General features: G+C 34.4%; 1 protein-coding gene across 2 annotated transcripts in view; it reads right to left on the bottom strand.

Moving 5' to 3' along the window:
* Positions 1-20,554, bottom strand: part of LOC142348870 (uncharacterized) — a 157,003-nt gene that overhangs the window by 78,537 nt on the left and 57,912 nt on the right. For both annotated transcript variants that reach the window (XM_075400394.1, XM_075400393.1), the window contains exon 4: positions 2,257-2,441. In XM_075400394.1, coding sequence (XP_075256509.1) covers positions 2,257-2,441 — 185 coding nt within the window. The remainder of the gene's footprint in view (positions 1-2,256; positions 2,442-20,554) is intronic.

Consider the following 20,554-nt stretch of genomic DNA (forward strand, 5'->3'; position numbering starts at 1 on the left):
ACATTAAGTGCCAAAGCACATTAGCGAAGCCTCCTTTTTCAAGTTAAATTCCAGTTGCAAAAACATACCGAGATGACCTTGTTTGTTTCCTTTATTGGTCATCCTTAAAGCCGATCACCAATTTTAGAGCGCGATGACCTTCATATACATCTGCATCTAAACCACCCTCCTCGCCTAGAGAGATTGTTTTGAATTTGTGATGAGATGATAATTGGTTAACTCGTAAACAAATGCAATCATATATTCGTTGAGCCTGTCCAGTAGAGCAGCGTTGTTTCCGTCATCAGCGTATCAATTATTGGTGACAATTTGATCTCGAATTAGACAACTGAGTTTAAATAAAGCTACACTATACATTGCCATCGCTATCCGACCTCCGTGTTAATACCTGATATCTAGTTTTCCAGTGAACAAATCCAATGCTGTGAGTGATAATGATTTTCAGCAAGTAATAATTAAAAAGTTAGTTAAAAGCGCATTGATCGTATAAAAAAAGAATAGGGGCAAGTGGTTTAAAAAAATTAACAGACTGAGTAATCAAATTTTAAAATTCATCCAAAACATATTCATGATCAAAATACAATCAGAAGGAACCTTCCTCAACTACAAAAGTTTTACTTTTTCGTTACAAAGCAGATGGGACTTTATATTAATGAGACTAGGTAACAAGTTGACAAAAAGAAGCAATAACGAGGCGAAATTCAAAAGTCAATCAATATTTTTAAACCAGAAACTAAGAAACGTCTAAAAAACCAATAGCTTTTAACAAAAAATTCTTGATAAATTTACTAAAAAGTCATTACCAAACCAATAGAATCTGTCTTTGGTTAGATTTAGCCCCAAAAACGCCTCGTTATTTCATTCGCCCTCAGTTAGAAACTGAGTAACTTCATTCGCTCAACATTCAGTTAGAAGCTTATGAGACCTCTCAGCCCTTTACGACTACATAAAGGAAAAAAACAGGCAAAAATAGCAAATTAAAAAATGAGAAAAAAATTACAACATAGGGTCACATACTGCTCTTTATGAGGCCCGTTTAACTTTTAGTGAACGAGTATACGCCCTAGGACTACAAAATTTTTAAAGAATCTCAAAAAGAAGAATCAAAATCTCAATAAAAATTACGAAAACTCAGAGTCGGAGCCATAAAAAACATGAGCTATTCCTTGAAAACGAATTATTTGTTCATTGGGCGTCATTTGGCAGTAAATGAGATTTGTCATTAACAGAACCTTGATTTGAAAAGTGACTAGTCTCTAAGCGACTTGAAAAAAAATTTAAAAAAATGTTCTTATGGCCTTCCGTCTGTTAGAAACACAAAATCGTTTCATCTGTAGCATAAAATACAATTTTGAAATTGTTTTTTTAATAGAAAAATCCTAATTTAAACAAAAATTACGCTAAAAGTGAAGAAAATCATGCTAAGCATCACGTGTTCACACAAAATTTAAAACTCGATTACTCCTCGTAAAAACGAAATTCAAAAAATCTTTTTAATTCCGAACTCTACGCTGGACGAGCTTTTTAATGACACCACTCACATTTCTCTACAATGAATATATCGCTCGGCCAAAATTGACTGAACAAAAAAAACCCATTTGAGTATATAGTTCCTCTCCTCCCCCCCCCCCCCCCCCTCCGGAGCAAAAACCTTGAAGTGTTCACTAAAAACATCACGAACTACTGAAAAAAAAGAAAAATCTGAAACCAGATGAAACAAAAAAAAACCTACTCCATTAACAAGGAATGAAGTAAACACCATAAAGGAAAAAAATATAAAACGGTAAATTTTAAATTAAACTAATATTTTTCTACAACAAGGCCATTTTAAGGCAAGGCAGCAAACTCTTTGACGGCAATGCTCAGCTTTTCTAAAGGCAATTATTTTCTACCAAATAGAATTTGCGTTATGCAAAATCAAAGGTGATTTTCCTCATTTTTGCACTTTTTTACTTTTTACCTTTTCTATCTATGGACTTGAGGTATGCAAAATCAATAGCTTTAATTTTAAAGCCTTCAATTCATTATAAATCAGTACAAACAGAAATTATACATCCTATTTAGCATTCTCGAGAAAAGAGTGTATAGTCTGGAATGAAAAACTGTCAAAAAAGAGGGAAAACGGAAATTTTATGGTCAAATTTCCAGTCTAGCGAAGAGTTGTGACAGAGAAAACATTAGTTACAGAGAAAGTTAATTTGGATTGTAGTAATTTACTCCCGATTTTCACACCAACGTTTTACTCTATGCTCATACCTAGAATGCAGTAGACATTTATCGCACTTCTTTATTTTGTCTTCTTTCTCCGCTCCATTAATAGCCACATCTTGTGGTCCTCGATCTGCATTGTCATCGACTACTTGATGTCGATTCAACATTTCGACATCTTGCTCAGAATTCTCATGTCGACTGGAATTGTTAGCTTGATCTGAACTCGGCACCTTGAAGTTGAAAAACACAGAAATACTGCTAACTAATACGGTAAAAGGTTAAGCCATTTAATGAAACAAAACAAAATTTTGAACAAATTTGACCAGGTTTCTTAGTTTCTCCAACAAAATTTCTGTTTTCATCAGAAAATGTTTCAAAAAATATATAGCTCACAAATTAACAGAAAATGCTTAATAAAAGAATTCAACAGCAAACAATGAAAAGAAATCAAGACAATTCGGAAATTTTTTCAAGAATTCAAAAAACAGAGCATTTAAAAAACAAGATTACGACGCCAATTCATATTAGATAATTGCGAAAAACAATAAAGAGCCAAATACTAGAATTATGAACACAATTTAAAAACTTATAAAGCATCGTCATAATTTTGCAAACAAACATTTAAGTAGGAAAATAAGTATACTTTAAAATTTAGCTGAATTTTGAGATTTATCTAGCCATATTCCTCGTAAAATAAAGCAGTGAAAACTAAATTTAAAGACTCGAAAAATTGAACTCCGCCAAAACCGTCACTCTATTGTCAAAATTGACCTCATTAAATCAATTCTTATTGAATTTAAAACAATTAAGGTCAAACAATAAATTCCCTGATATCCCCAGATTTAACAAAAGGCCACACTGATTACAAAAAAAAGTCCGTTCAAAGAAAAAGAAAAACAATTCATCACAGAAGCGAAAAAATTAAAGAAAATAAAATAATGAGAAATATGAGCCAATTTCCACAGAGTTTTATAATTCAGCTGGTTCGACCAAACAATACTTTGTTAAAACCTAACTACAATCAAGAGAACGAGTCAAATAGACAAAAACTTCTGAAAAGTTAGCAATATCATATGCACGATTCTTAAAACCTTTGTAACTTTTCAAAGTCAAAAAGTCATTCACCTGATGTAGCTCATGAACAAAAAACTTCTCTCACTTCAGCAGAAACTTGTTCACACAGAAATTTTCCCATTTTCGCTTTTCCCACAGTACCTTTTGTAAAAAAAAACAAAACCCTTAAAACCAAAGCCAGTATCTTTTGTTTGAAAACAAAAACACTTTACTACACTTAACTCAAAGAATTGGTAGAAACTTAAACCATTGCCGTAACAAAAAAATGCATTAACATCGTTGAAGCAAGCAAACATGTTAACAATAAGGTCATTCAGAGACCATAAACAAGCAGTTTAGATTTTTAAAAGAATTTTAGACGGATTTTCGACAGAGAAAATCTTGACTCCACAACCCAAACCTGGAGAAATACTTTTTAGAAAGAATCCAAATCAATACAAAATTTAAATTGATAAGGAAAAAAGACAAACAAACAGATAAAAACTCAAGAAACAAAATTCTATTCGAAAACCTATCGCCACAAATTGTTTCAGAAATAAAACATCAGCCACTTCAGTCAAAAATACCAGTAAAAAATCAGAATAACTGAGCTGCAAATGAAGAAGGCAAACAAATATCAACAGCAAACAAAAACTGAAAAAATCAACAAATATCTAAAGAAAAGGCCAAAATCTGCAATTTTTTAAAGAAAATTAAGGAAGTTCAAATAATAATATTGGTCATGGCAACGACTCATCGCTGACATTTTGGAAAAACAAAAGTTGCCAAGAGCTAGAATGTGAAGTTTAAGGTTGATACATATGTGGAGGTAGAAGTGGTACACATTGTGAGATGAATAGTAACAAAAAGGCATCTTATTTACTTTAAACGTTGAAAATCAGGTTGCAAAAAAATTCAGTAGAAAAACACGTATGTTTCAATTCAGCGTTACATGTTCAATAAGAGTTCATAGAGATCCTCCTGCAATAATCAAAAGTTCCAAAGATTCGAAACAGAAAGTGTTTCGCCAAAGATGTCAAATATGGTTACAATCTCAATAACGAAATCCTATTTCAGTGACTTCTTGCAGCCAGAAATAACTGAAAACTCAATAACTCGAAACTAAATCGATGACGGTGAGGCGAAATCCTTCCTCTAGTAAATCAGACTAGCATGAAACTATAATAACTTAAAACAATTGGTGAAAAAAACTCAAAATCGGATTAAAATGTGTACAATTTTACACAAAACAAAAAGACCTCACTTCCAACAACGATGCAATTAATGCATAAATTGTCGCTAAATATACACTGATTACAAAGAAGAGCTGAAAAATGCAGCGTCGATCAAAAAAAATTTTGTAAAAAAAAACAGACTAAATGCAAAAAATTGATCCAAATGGACGGAGAAACTGATTTCTGCAAGCGTCATTCTGATTCCGCATTTTGAGGTCAAAAGACTGCCCAAACAAATATGTTTCGGTAACAGAAAGACCTCAAGAGAACACGAGAAGGCCATAAACAATCGAGGCTGTCGCATTCCGGTTATTAATCAAAGCCTCAGCTAGAAGACTACAGAAACACGCCTAAGGTTTGCACTACCGAAAAATTTATTGGAATGCCTTTGAAACTAAAACCAACCTCTATACTCGAAAATCCTATCCGATAACAATAAAAACTTGGAGTACACGTTTGACCTGAAACAATTCATTCAAATGTAAGTGCAGTACACTCGCTTTCACCTAAACTCTTGGCAAGGAGCTTATAGGCTAATGAAGGTAAGAAAAATCACGAAGAATGTAAAAAACTTAAAAAGGATGACCGAAAAGTTAAAAGAATGTTTCCCAAATTCGCAATACAAATGTTCCAAAACCGTTTCTTGTATCTGGAATATCTCCAGTAAACTAACCACAAAAAATGAAAATAATTTAGGTAAAACGCAAAAAATGACACCAATTTGGGCTCTAGATATGACCTTTTCTCCTTGAGTTGGGGCCTTCTCAGTAGATGCTTTACCCTAAGCACTTGAAGGACGACTACAACCAGCATTGGGGCTCTATTGGAAACATTCTACAAAAAACCACAGCAGGACAAAAAAGACGCCTGAAACACAATTCAACGAATTGGACAAAGCACTGAAAGCTACTACACATGTACAGCACATCAATTGAACTATGCCAAAAAACAGATATAATTAGTTGCTCAAACTCAGAAAAGCACAAAAAATAACCTTCAAAGTGTACAAACTATAAGGATCAGAGTGTTCAAAGCCAAGGTGTTGAAAACAAAGATGGACTAGAGTTTCTGGCTTCAAAAACTTCACAGAAAGTGCAATGTGAAAGTTCATGCAGACACAGCAACAAGCTATGAACAATATTGACTACTTGAGATCAGAATGTTTAACAGAGAGAAAACACTCCAAAATTTGAAAAACAAAATCAAAAATCATTGCAAATTGGTCTACCTCTCTAAACGTCTGTAATCACAACCAACTTTTTCTTGCTAAATTCTACACATCTGTTAGCTTTCACCATAGCAGACACCTTGCTGCATAAAAGAGGCAAACCGAAGCAAGATTGATTAACAACGTCATTTTGAAAAAAAAACGGCAAAAACTGCTTAAATTGCACAAGTTGTTTACAATAATGCTCACAAAACCAAAAACAAGGCCACTAAATTATACGCAATAACACAAGTTAAAACCTTTCATACCCTCTTATAAGCCTTTACTCCAAACAACGGTGCAATCAAGGCACAAATTATCACCATATACACTGATTACAATAAACAGCTGAAAGATGCAGCGTTGATCAAAAAATATTTGTAAAAAAACAGACTGAATGAAAAAAAAATGATCCAAATGGACGGAGAAACTGATTTCTGCATGCGTAATCTCTCAAAAACGCTTTTCGAAATCGAAAAACTTTTTACTCAATAAATCACATGGACATAGAAAACAAAAACTTGTTTGGCAATTTTACTCACTTTTGCTTTGAGGTCAAAACACCGCCTGAAAAAAAATATTTCCGTAACAAAAAGGACCTGAAGAGTCCACGAGAAGACCAAAAACCGTCGAGGCTGTCGCTTTCCGGCTATTAAACAAGGCCAAAGCTACAAGACTAGAGAAACACGCCTAAGGTTTGCACTACCGTAAAAATTTATTCGAATGCCTTTGAGACTAAAACCAACCTCTATGCACAAAAAACCTATCCGATAACATAAAAAAAATCTTCGAGTACATGTTTGACCTAAAACAATGCATTCAAATGTAGTCGCAGTCCACTGGCTTTCACCTAAACTCTTGGCAAGGAGTATATAGGCCAATGAAGTTAAAAAAAATCAAGAACAAGGTAAAAAACTTAAAAATGATGACTGAAAAATTTAAAGAATGTTTCCCAATTTCGCAATATAAAATTTTCCAAACCCATTTTCGGTCTCTGGAATCTGTCCAGTGAAACAACAGCAAAGAAAAAATTGAAGCCAATTGACATAAAACGCAAAAAATGACACCAATTTGGAATCAAAAACTCTAGATATGACCTTTTATCCTTGAATTGGGGCCTTTTCAGTAGATGCTTTACCCTAAGCACTTGAAGGACGACTACATCCAGCATTGGGGCTCTATTGGAAACATTCTACAAAAAACCACAGCAGGACAAAAAATACGCCTGAAACACAATTCAACGAATTGGACAAAGCACTGAAAGCTACTACACATGTACAGCACATCAATTGAACTATGCCAAAAAACAGATATAACTAGTTGCTCAAACTCAGAAAAGCACAAAAAATAACCTTCAAAGTGTAAAAACTATAAGGATCAGAGTATTCAAAGCCAAGGTGTTGAATGCAAAGATCGACTAGAGTTGCTGGCTTCAAAATCTTCACAGAAAGAGCAATGTGAAAGTTCATGCAGACACAGCACCAAGCTAAAAACAATATTGACTACTTGAGCTCAAAAAGTTTGACAGTGACAAAACATTCCAAAATTTGAAAAACAAAATAAAAAATCATCAAAAATTTGTCTCTAATTCTTCAAACTTATGTGATCACAACCAACTTATTTTTTGCTAAATTCTGCACAATTGTTAGCTTTCACCTTAGCAGACACCTTGCTGCATATAAGAGGCAAACCAAAGCAAGATTGATTAACAATGTTGATTTGAAAAAAATGGCAAAAACTGCTTAAATTGCACAAGTTGTTTACAATAATGCTCACAAAACCAAAAACAAGGCAACTGAATTATACGCAATAACACAAGTTAAAACCTTTCACACCCTCTCATAAGCTTTTAATCCAAACAACGCTGCAATCAAGGCACAGATTATCACCATATACACTGAATACAATAAACAGCTGAAAGATGCAGCGTTGATAAAAAATATTTGTAAAAAACAGACTAAATGAAAAAAAAGCTCCAAATGGACGGAGAAACTGATTTTTGCATGCGTCATTCTCTCAAAAATGCTTTTCGAAGTCGAAAAACTTTTTACCCAAAAAGTCGCATGGACAGAGAACTTCTCTCGCTTAGAAAACAAAAGTTCGTTTGGCAATTTTACTCACTTTTGCTTTGAGGTCAAAACACCGCTCGAACATGGTTCCGTGAAAAAAAAGAATACCAAAAGAGACCAAAAGAAGGCAAAAATTAGTCAATGATGTCACATTCCGGTTTAACAAAGCCTAAGCTAGAAAAATACAGAAACACGCCTGAGTTTTACACCATCATAAAAATGTTTTCGAATGCCATTGAAACTAAAACCAACCTCAGTGCTTGAAAACCTATCCGATAACATAATAAAATATTGGAGTACACGGTTCACCTGAAACAATTCATTGGAATGTCAGTGCAGTCCACTGGCTCTAACCTATACTCTTGGCAAGGAGTTTATAGGCCAATGAAAATAGAAGAATTGAGAAAAAGGGATAATGTTTAAATATGAAGATTGCAAAATTAAAACAAAGTTTCTCAATTTCGCAATATTAAATTGTTCCAAAACAACTTTTTGTCTCCGGAACCTGTCCAGTAAAAGAACAGCAAAATAAATTGAAACCAATCGCGAAATGTAAAGACATGTTAACATTTGAGCGATTAATTTCCACATAACTATTACATTGTCTCCAGAGGCTATCCAGTAATTCAATTTCAAGCCTTAAAAAGTTAGCATGGCTCATAAAGGTCGATAAACTAGGACCATAAAATTAATTTTCAGAAAAATTGAAAGTTTTTTAAATGTTTTTCCCAAGTAACTATGCAGTAGAATACCATCAAAACCTAGAGGAGGTTACCAGGCTACTGAGGCAAGAAAAGCTGACAAAAAGACAAATATTTTCAACAAATTGGAAAAAAATGTAAATAATATCAAACAATTGCTGAAATTCGTGATACTACAATGTTGAAAGCAATTCTATTACCAAACAAAACATTGCAGTAACCTAATTTTAGAATCTAGAAGAGGTCCTCTGGCCCCTGAGACTGGAAAAACACAAATATTTTGCAAAAAAACTGGAAAAATATTAAATTTTATCAAAAAACTGCTAAAACTCGTAATATTAATGTTTTTCCCTACTAACTATGCAGTTAGAATACTATCAAAACCTAGTTGAGGCTACCTGGCTACTGAAGCAAGAAAAACTGACAAAAAGACAAATATTTTCAACAAATTGGAAAAAAGTTGCAAAAAATATCAAACAATTGCTGAAATTCGTGATATTAAAATGTTGAAAGCAAATCTATTACCAATCAAAATATTGCAGTAACCTAATTTCAGAATCTAGAGGAGGTCTTCTGGACCCTGAGGCTGGAAAAACTCAAATATTTTGGAAAAACTGGAAAAATATTACAAATTCTATCAAAACACTGCTAGAACTCGTAACATTAAAAGTTGAAAACCGTTCCTTTGCCACTGAAAGATGCAGCGTTGATCAAAAATATTTGTAAAAAACAGACTAAATGAAAAAAAAGCTCCAAATGGACGGAGAAACTGATTTTTGCATGCGTCATTCTCTCAAAAATGCTTTTCGAAGTCGAAAAACTTTTTACCCAAAAAAGCGCATGGACAGAGAACTTCTCTCGCTTAGAAAACAAAAGTTCGTTTGGCAATTTTACTCACTTTTGCTTTGAGGTCAAAACACCGCTCGAACAAATATGGTTCCGTGAAAAAAAAAGAATACTAAAAGAGACCAAAAGAAGGCAAAAAATAGTCAATGATGTCACATTCCGGTTTAACAAAGCCTAAGCTAGAAAAATACAGAAACACGCCTGAGTTTTACACCATCATAAAAATGTTTTCGGATGCCATTGAAACTAAAACCAACCTCAGTGCTTGAAAACCTATCCGATAACATAATAAAATCTTGGAGTACACGGTTCACCTGAAACAATTCATTGGAATGTCAGTGCAGTCCACTGGCTCTAACCTATACTCTTGGCAAGGAGTTTATAGGCCAATGAAAATAGAAGAATTGAGAAAAAGGGATAATGTTTAAATATGAAGATTGCAAAATTCAAACAAAGTTTCTCAATTTCGCAATATTAAATTGTTCCAAAGCAACTTTTTGTCTCCGGAACCTGTCCAGTAAAAGAACAGCAAAATAAATTGAAACCAATCGCGAAATGTAAAGACATGTTAACATTTGAGCGATTAATTTCCACATAACTATTACATTGTCTCCAGAGGCTATCCAGTAATTCAATTTCAAGCCTTAAAAAGTTAGCATGGCTCATAAAGGTCGATAAACTAGGACCATAAAATTAATTTTCAGAAAAATTGAAAGTTTTTTAAATGTTTTTCCCAAGTAACTATGCAGTAGAATACCATCAAAACCTAGAGGAGGTTACCAGGCTACTGAGGCAAGAAAAGCTGACAAAAAGACAAATATTTTCAACAAATTGGAAAAAAAAGTAAATAATATCAAACAATTGCTGAAATTCGTGATACTACAATGTTGAAAGCAATTCTATTACCAAACAAAACATTGCAGTAACCTAATTTTAGAATCTAGAAGAGGTCCTCTGGCCCCTGAGACTGGAAAAACACAAATATTTTGCAAAAAAACTGGAAAAATATTAAATTTTATCAAAAAACTGCTAAAACTCGTAATATTAATGTTTTTCCCTACTAACTATGCAGTTAGAATACTATCAAAACCTTGTTGAGGCCACCTGGCTACTGAAGCAAGAAAAACTGACAAAAAGACAAATATTTTCAACAAATTGAAAAGTAAATAATATCAAACAATTGCTGAAATTCGTGATACTACAATGTTGAAAGCAATTCTATTACCAAACAAAACATTGCAGTAACCTAATTTTAGAATCTAGAAGAGGTCCTCTGGCCCCTGAGACTGGAAAAACACAAATATTCTGCAAAAAAAACTGGAAAAATATTAAATTTTATCAAAAAACTGCTAAAACTCGTAATATTAATGTTTTTCCCTACTAACTATGCAGTTAGAATACTATCAAAACCTAGTTGAGGCCACCTGGCTACTAAAGCAAGAAAAACTGACAAAAAGACAAATATTTTCAACAAATTGGAAAAAAGTTGCAAAAAATATCAAACAATTGCTGAAATTCGTGATATTAAAATGTTGAAAGCAAATCTATTACCAATCAAAACATTGCAGTAACCTAATTTCAGAATCTAGAGGAGGTCTTCTGGCCCCTGAGGCTGGAAAAACTCAAATATTTTGGAAAAACTGGAAAAAAATTACAAATTCTATCAAAACACTGCTAGAACTCGTAACATTAAAAGTTGAAAACCGTTCCTTTGCCACTAGAAACTATGCAATAAATTAATTTTATACCCCAGAGGAGTTTTAGGGCACTCAATGCTGCAGGAACTCAAAAAATCACAAAAAATTTCAAAGAAACAATTATTATCTTGTAATTATTTCGTTCGAAGACCTTTATCGACTCGGACAAACATCAATTCAAAACTAAACAAACAAAAATGACATAAAACGAAAAAAATTAGACCATTTAAGCTCAAAAAATCAAGAAATGACTTTTTAAACCAGAATTCGGGCCTTCACAGCAGCTGCTAGAGCCAAAGCATTTGAAGGACGACTACAGCCAGCTTTGGGCCTCTAATGAAAACATCTTACAAAAAAACCAACGCAGGACAGAAAAAACACCTGAAATACAATTCCAGAGAATAGAACAAGGCACTGAAAACTACAACACATGTACAGCATACCAATTGAACAATGCCAAAAAACAGAAAAAAATGTTGCTCACACTCAGAGAAGCACAAAACTAATAGCCTTCAAAGTGTATAAACTATAAGGATCAGAGTCTTCAAAGCCACGGTGTTGAATACAAAGATCGACTAGAGTTTCTGGCTTCAAAATCTTCACAGAAAGTGCAATGTGAAAGTTCATGCAGACGCAGCACCAAGCTAAGAACAATATTGACTACTTGAGATCAGAATGTTTAACAGAGAGAAATCATTCCAAAAATTGAAAAACAAAATCAAAAATCATTGCAAATTGGTCTAACTCTTTAAACTTCTGTAATCACAACATAGGCCACTAAAATATACGCAAAAACACAAGTTAAAACCTTTTATTACTTTTAATAAGCTTTTAATTCAAACAACGATACAATCAATGCATAAATGGTCACCATACACACTGATTACAAAGAACAGCTCAAAGATGCAGCGTCGATCAAAAAATATTCATAAAAAACAGACAAAACGAAAAAAAATGATTTAAATGGACGGAAAATCTGATTTCTGCATGCGACATTCTCTCAAAAACGCTTTTCGAGGTCGACAAGATTTTTAATCACAAACGCGCATGGACAGAGAACTTCTCTTGCTTAGAAAACAAAAGTTCGGTTGGCAAATTTACTCACTTCTGCTTTGAGGTCAAAACACCGCACGAACAAATATATTTCGTGACAAAGACCTCAAGAGACCAAAAGAAGGCCAAAAATAATCAAAGCTGTCGCATTCCGGCTCAACAAAGCCTACGCTAGAATACAGAAACACACCAAAGGTTTGCACCATCATAAAAATGTATTCGAATGCCTTTGAAACTGAAACCAACCTCAATGATCGAAAACCTATCCGATAACATAATAAAATCTTGGAGTACACGTTTGAACTGAAACAATTTATTGAAAGGCCAATGCAGTCCACTGGCTCTCACCTATACTCTAGGCAAGGAGTTTATAGGCCAATAAAAACAGAAGAAATCGAGAAAAAGGGAAAACGTTTAAATATGAAGACTGCAAAATTAAAACAAAATTTCTCAATTTCGCAATATTAAACTGTTCCAAAACAACTTTTTGTCTCTGGAACCTAACTAGTAAAACAACAGCAAAATAAATTGAAACCAATCGCGAACTTCAAAGACATGTCAAAAATTGAGCGATTAGTTTCTACGTAACCATTAAATTGTCTTCAGAGGCTACCCAGTAAACCAATTTCAAGCCTCAAAAAGTTTGCTTGGCTCATAAAGCTCGACAATCTAGGACCATAAAATTATTTTTCAGAAAAATTTAAAAATTTTCAATTGTTTTTCCCTACTTACTATGCAGTAGAATACTATCAAAACCTAGAGAAGGTTACCTGGCTACTGAAGCAAGAAAAACATTTTCAACAAATTGGAAAAAAGTTGAAAAAATTATCAAACAATTGCTAAAATTCCGGATATTAAAATGTTGAAAGGAAATCTATTACCAATAGAAACAATACAGTAACCTAATTTTAGAACCTAGAGGAGGTTTTCTGGCCCATGAGGCTTTCAAAAAAATATATTTTGAAGTTTTAGGGCACTCAATGCTGCAAGAACTCAAATTGCAAAGAAACACTTTATTATTATCTTGTAATTTTTCGTGCGAAGACCTTTATCGACTCGGACAAACATCAATTCAAGACTAACCAAACAAAAATGACATAAAACGTAAAACATTAAACCATTTTGATTTCAAAAATTTTAGAAATGACCTCTTAACCCAGAATTCGGGCCTTCACAGCACCTGCTTTAGCCTAAGCACTTGAAGGACAACTACAGCCAACTTTGGGCCTCTAATGAAAACATCTTACAAAAAAACCACCACAGGACAGGAAAAACACCTGAAATACAATTCAGAGAATAGAACAAAGTACTGAAAGTTACTACACATGCAGACCACACCAATTTAAAAATGACAAACAGAAAAAATGAGTTGCTCACACTCAGAGAAGCACAAACGTAATAGCCTTCAAAGTGTATAAACCATAAGGATCAGAGTGTTCAAAAGCCAAGGTGTTGAATACAAAAATCCACTACAGTTTCTGGCTGCAGAATATTCACAGAAAGTGCAACGTGAAAGTTCAAGCAGACACAGCACCAAACTAGAAACGATATTGAATACTTGAGCTCAGAAAGTATGACAGTGACAAAACAAAGGCTCACAAAACAAAATATGCCACTAAACTATACGCAATAACAGAATTTAAAAACTTTCATAATACTCAGGACTCCTACACATCGAAAAACAGAAAAGGGTAAAAACTTTCATATAAAAATTTTTCAAATAGGAAAACAAATTGCAAATTGTATTGAAACGTCTGCGAAACTTAGGAAACCATTATAATTTAAATCATTGCTTTGTCACTAGGACTATCGAAAAATCCACAGTCAGGATAATATAAGTTTCAACGGTCCGTAAAGATTATAAAACTTGCAAAAATTTCGAAGAATTGATTAAATAGCAATTTTTATTGAAAAGTCACAAAAAAATAGACTTTAAGATCCTTAAAGGCCTATTGGTTATTAGAGACCAACCGGTAAAGCACCATCAAGCTCATAAAAGCTTCATTAAAAAGTTTGGATTCTAAAAACGACAACAAATCTTTAAAGAAATTGAAGAAAGTGCAAATTTTATTGAAAAGACGCACAAAATGGCACCATTAAAATCACTTAAAACAATTCTTTGTCTCTAGAAACTAAGTTTTGAATAATCTTTAGGCGCAAAAAGAGTTTTATTGGCCCTAAAGGAAAAAACATGCAAAAAATGAAGATTTTCGAAATTAAAGAAAAGCAGCTAAAGTTCTTGATAATGATATTTTAAGAACCATCCATTATCTCTAGAAACTACCTAGTCACCCGTATTCAAGAACTTAAATTTCTTCATTGTTACCTAAAGATCGAAAAACTCAAAGCAACGAAAATTTTGAAAATGAACAAAAGGGCAAAAATTCTTATCAATTTGGGTGTTTAATTTTGCATTATTAAAAAGTAAGCCAAAAAAACAGACAAAAACGAATTACGCTACCCATCCAACAAGAAAACTTGAACAAAAAGGACGAAAAATTGAACCATTTTGAACACAAAAGCTACAAAAACCGAATTTTTAACCTTGAACATAGACCTTCCCAACACATCAGCACTCTGCACCCTTGAAAGAGTTCTAAGACCAGCTTAGGATCTCTAATAAAACATAATGTCCTCGGGCGCTAGCTGATTATCTCGTTTTTAAAGGTCAAAGTTTGAAAAATGTGTATGAAAACATAAGAAAGGCCAGAATTACAATCCAAAGAATTGAATTTATCATATGAACCGACAATTGATTTTCTAATAAAAACACTGAAATAAGATTTGACCCGACATTTAATATTTCTACAGCAGCATCAAGCTAATGCAGTCAACAAAGCCCCTGACTCAATAGGCACAAAAATGAATAAAAATCTAAAAACAATTCAAAAATTTCATTTTTCAAGATTTAGCGTTTCAAAAATTCATAAAAACAACAGCTTTTGAAGTTTTTGACACTTTGCATCTTTTGATTGAGTACACAATACAACATCATTTTGGTAACCAATGACAGACAGAGAGAGAGAAAGAGAGAGAGAGAGAGAGAGAGAGAGAGAGAGAGAGAGCAAAAACTATGCAAAAACTGAAAATAGGCAGAGATCAGAAACTCTGAAAACCAGTAACGCCAAATAGAGAAAGCCTCATAACTAGAGGCCAAATTCTTTAAAACTTGTTAATAATCAATGGAAGCCGCCATTGATGAGATTAAAATGATCAAAGAGCAGAAAGTACAGCAAACACTGACAAAACTAAAAAATTCGGTAACATTATTTGAAATGAAAAGGCGTATAGGTCAAAAAACAAAATGAGACAATAAATTGGGCTAAAAGAACAAATAAACCTCAGAAATTCGATGACAGTTCTTGAAAACAATGAAAGTCAAAGTCATAGAAGCAATTATCTTAGAACTGAAACCATTATTTGGATCAATAAAACAGTTCCTATGAGCAATTTATGCGACCTGCCCCGTATGATATATGAGATGAAATGACAAGACGACAAAAAGTAGAACAAAAACTCTCAAAACAAAAAATCAAGAAAAAATTGTAAGAACAAATAGTGTCGAATACATAAAAACCATTAGCCCTACGCACAAATCCTTAATTAGGTTAACTTAAGCCTCATTAGCAACCAATGATACAGTCATTATTGCTACTAAAATAAATCAAAAGACATGGTTATAAAAGGGGGAAGAAACCAAATTTTCATATAGATTTTATGACAAATGTAAAAAACATTAGCTGCCCGTCGATGAGCTCAATTAATTGTATATATGCACCATTGAAACACAAATGTATCATATTAAAAGCACTGAAAACACACGATAATAGCACATATTAATATAAGAAACACTGAAAACAGCGGTTAAGCTGCCGCACATGAAAAAATACTCGCTTTCAAATACCTGAAATTCGTTCGAAAAGCAACTTCTCACTTCATTTAAAATGTTCTTGGAAAAACATCACGCTTCAAACCTATTCGCTTTTCGTTATCTTTAATGTTCTATCATGATTAAAACAACTATTCTAAGTTGACTTCTCAGTGACGTAAAAAAGCCCAAAAAGTTGTGGACAGATCTTAAAAAAGACAGCACAACAATTAAATCCAATTACTTTAAATCCAAAAACAGAGCACCAAAACAATCCAATTTCTTTGGATTGCAAAAAAGACAGAGCTCCAATAGAATCCAAAAATTAAAAAGCTAAGAGAAACTGCTTTTTGGTTAATTTTCCCCCTTTTTTAACTAATGGATCTTGTAACCTAGATTGATCTGATAGAGCTGTTCGCAAATATGAATTAGTCTCAAAGAATGCACTCAAACAACCTTCAATAAGCAATAAATAACAATAAAGTAAAAGCAGTAATTTGAATGATTGAACAAAATGAATGAGTTACATCACAAGCTGTAACAAAATTCTTGACCAAAAAAAGACATTCAAGAGAAAAATAGCAGAACAAATTCATATAAAGTTTTGCTTAATAAAACCAAACAAATTAAACTCGTACTGCCCCAAGAAAATTTTGAGAACAGTTTCCTTAAGTATTCGACCAAAAATTGAAAGAAACCACAAAAACATAAGTCAAATTGCCACACAGACAAAAAAGGAAGCTTTTTGCACAGTCTATTTGAAAAAGAGGCAAACGAAATTCGAGCTTTCAACCTTATCAATTTTTCGCTGCCTTAATTGCTTCGGAGTACCTATTATCTATTCTCAAATTTAACACCTGGGGGATTTGATAAATCATTAAAACATGCGATCAGATCTTTTACAAAAAGACATCCTCCCCCAATTAACGCTAAATAAAAGAAGGCCAATAATAACTTGTTCACCTATCGCTTTTGCAGCTTGTGAAGACGTGCAAAAAGTACTCTTTAAATGACGCGGGACGCGTTTCAATTCCTGAGAAATAGCGGATGAAATAGTTACGAAATCAAAGATATCAAAAAACTTGATTATTAGTTCCGTTAAGATTCGCATTGATAAAAAAACAAAACAATTTTTATAAGCCTATGCTATCTTGAATATCAAGTCGCACACTTAGATCCAAATAAGTAAGACATCCTCAAAATACTTGAAGTGGTTAATTGACGGTATATGCGCTGGATCTTTTTCTTTAGCACTTTGATTAAAATAAACGAATATGGCGTTTGAAACATAACACTGATTAGGGTTATATATAGGGTCGGTGGGGTGTGTGTGTATGTGAGGAGGAGAAGAAGCAGGAAGAGGATGAGGGGGGTTTGTGTTTAGAGTAAAAACAATTGAAGTTAATTATTATCTGACATGGTCAAAATATGAAAAGTTTTGAGAGAACGTCGTTATATAACATTAATTTCAAAAACCTTGTTGTATCATTTATTTGTACCGTTTGATTTCAGACATTGGGTCAGCGCAATTCCAAAAGCAAGCGCTTAGACTGTATATGGAAACTGGAAAACTGACAAGAAGCATGAAATTAACACAAATAATAGTTCGAAACATATTCCGACATTTTCACCCCGATTCCGACCAAATACAAACAATTTGCAACACAAATGTAGCCGTATAAAACTTTAATGCCTGTTTTAATGCCCTTTTAGGTGCACTAAAATTTATCCCTCAAAAGACATGATAGAAAAACTGACAGCCGTTTTCTCATGCATTCGTGAATCAAGAATGAAACTCGCGACCGACAAATATCAGTTCGAAGTGCGCAAAATACAGTTTCTAGGGAACAACAACCCCAGAAGGCTTCACACCCATGTCACAAAAAGTCGAAAGTTTCCTGAAAAATTTCAAGATGCCAAAAACAACTAAACAAGTAAAACGAATGATGGGGTTCTTTCAATTCTACAAAGCCTTCATACCCGAGCTTTCTGAAAAGTTGCGACTTTTCTACAAACTTCTAATGAAGGAAGCCAAATGTAAGAGTTACAAAACAAGCTGTAACAAAAATCTTGACGAAAAAAAAGACGTTCAATAGAAACATAGCAGAACATGTTTTCAAAAAAAGTTCGCTGGGTATGTCCTAATGATAGAAGACTATACATTGAATGACAAGAATGACGAAACCAAAAATTACGCTCCCGATACGTTCGGACCAAAAACATTTCAACCAAGTCAACTTAAGCGCTCCATCTATGCAAAGAATTCTTAGCCGTTGACACATTTGGAAACATAATTTGGGTATGCAAAAACCCTGTCCTCACTCTAACCGACAACAGGTCTGTCACCAGATTTTTTTAACGAAAATAATACCACCCACACTCTGGAACGCCTTGGACTGGGTCCTCAGTTTTGACACATTTCCGGGACACATACCCGGAAAAGCAAACCTTGCAGCCGACTATCTCTCAAGAATACACATAATCCCCAAAAAGAAACAGAACATCGGAAACAGAAACAGAAGAGGTTAACAGAACATCAGAAACCCCAGATAATTCTTTAAATACACTTGTGGAGGAAAAACTTCAGATTCCTAAAATAACACACGACTACTTACTAACAATACAAACAAGCAGCGCAGAAACGCAAGCCATTGAAGCTGACGTACAAATACAACTCCTTCCAAATCATAATGCATCATTGCAAATGCATAACCCACTAGACAATTTCACAACGCACAGCCAAGGCCCACTGAGTCTACGCTCAGAGCAACAGAAACATCAGGATATCAAAAGGGTAATCAACTGGTTTGAACGCGGACGTCCAACTTCCAGCCAACATCTCAAGACCTTAAAAAGTACCTAAAGCAATACTCAAGACAAAGCCAGTTTGACGGCATTTTTTACAGAAAAGTATTCGATTACACGGGGAATAACTTAACCAAACAATACTGTGTCCCCAAGCAGCTACGAAAAGATGTACCATACCGAATACATAACAGCCCATGGGGCGGTCACAAAGGAATACCACTTATAATTTTCGAGTTCCGGAAGCAATTCTACTTTCCAAATTTTACAGAAACACTTACAGACTACATTCAAAACTACTGAACCTGTCTGCAGAGCAAACCATTACCAACAGCATTGCTCAAGCCACCTCTCCAACAATTGTCGTCTAAGCAAAACTTCCCAGCAGACATAATGCTGATAGACCTTGAAGGCAAAATGCACCCATCACCCCATACTTTTATTTTATCTGGCATTGACGTGTTCTCGAAATATCTGTTGGCTGCTCCCCTAATGAAATGCGACGCCAACTTGATAGCAAAAGAACTGAATTGAACATTCCTACGACACTCATATATGCCCTCAACAAAAACATGTGATCTGGGTACCCCATTCACATCTGAACTAATGAGAGAATTGGCAAACCTACTGGAAATACAACTGAAACACTGTACACTCAAACACGCAAACGATAGGGCTACTAGATAGGAATTATGTGCCCTTGAAACAAATTCTACGAAAAAACGAAAACCAAAACTAAACAGACTTGCATCGCTACCTCGACATAGCAAATTTTATACACAACACAACGTATGCCCCAGCGCTAGGATGCACACCTTCTGATGTGTTTCAAGGAAGAACCCCAGTAAACCGCCTTGATTTAGGATTCCAGAACACAAAACTATGGGAGAATAACCCCCAAGCACGACAGTGTCAAAGAATTACAAGACAAAACTACAGAATTTGGTGCTAGCGTTAAAGGGAACCTCATAGCCTCATAGGTACTACGACAGAAAAGCAAACGCGACTCCAATTAAACTTCATCAGCACTGTCTAATACTAGACCCCAAGTGCACCACGCAAATTGCCTTAATGAACAAACAACAGACGAGATGGATACCTTTATACAGAGTGGAAAAAGTTCTCAAAAACGCCAACTACATTGTCAGCAAAGTCAACACAAACTTGACCCAAAGCGTGAATTGAATGAGACTCAGACCGATTAAGCCACAATACGAATTTGAAGACTTAAAAAGGATAGACATCAGTGGGTTTGAAACCGAGCCCACAATTCCCGAAGAGGAACGAGAACCGCAATTAATTGACAACCAAGTTCAAATGCACATACCTAGAACTATTCCTGATACCAGAACAGTTGCCTTCAACTCTAATATTCAAACAACACACTCCCCACACCAAGATGCTCCCACAATGATTGAACATATGAACCACGAACCAATCTCTGACCAGGAAGCATTTTTCGTTGAAGGATCAGTTCTACTCGCACATGCTGAGACCCCCAGAATCAATTGACACCGGAAACTTCATTTTCTCAGGACAAAGCAATTTTACTCGAATGGACGCACGATTTGGAGCTAATCGTCCGTACAACCTACGCAGAGGAGACCACCTAGCGTTAGCACGCGAGAACTCACTCTACAACACTACAGCAAAACAGGAGGAAGAGCAAGCGGTTACGGTGATCACCTATTTTTCATTAAACAATTACACAGAACCTGAACTTCAAATTGACGCGGAAAACAACGACTCGGATGCAACAGAAAATCAATCAAGAACAGACAGAGACAGCCTCCAGGATACAAAAAACAA

The sequence above is a fragment of the Convolutriloba macropyga genome, chromosome 1, assembly GCF_964194025.1.
Source record: "Convolutriloba macropyga chromosome 1, txConMacr16.3, whole genome shotgun sequence".
Taxonomy (NCBI): domain Eukaryota; kingdom Metazoa; phylum Xenacoelomorpha; order Acoela; family Convolutidae; genus Convolutriloba; species Convolutriloba macropyga.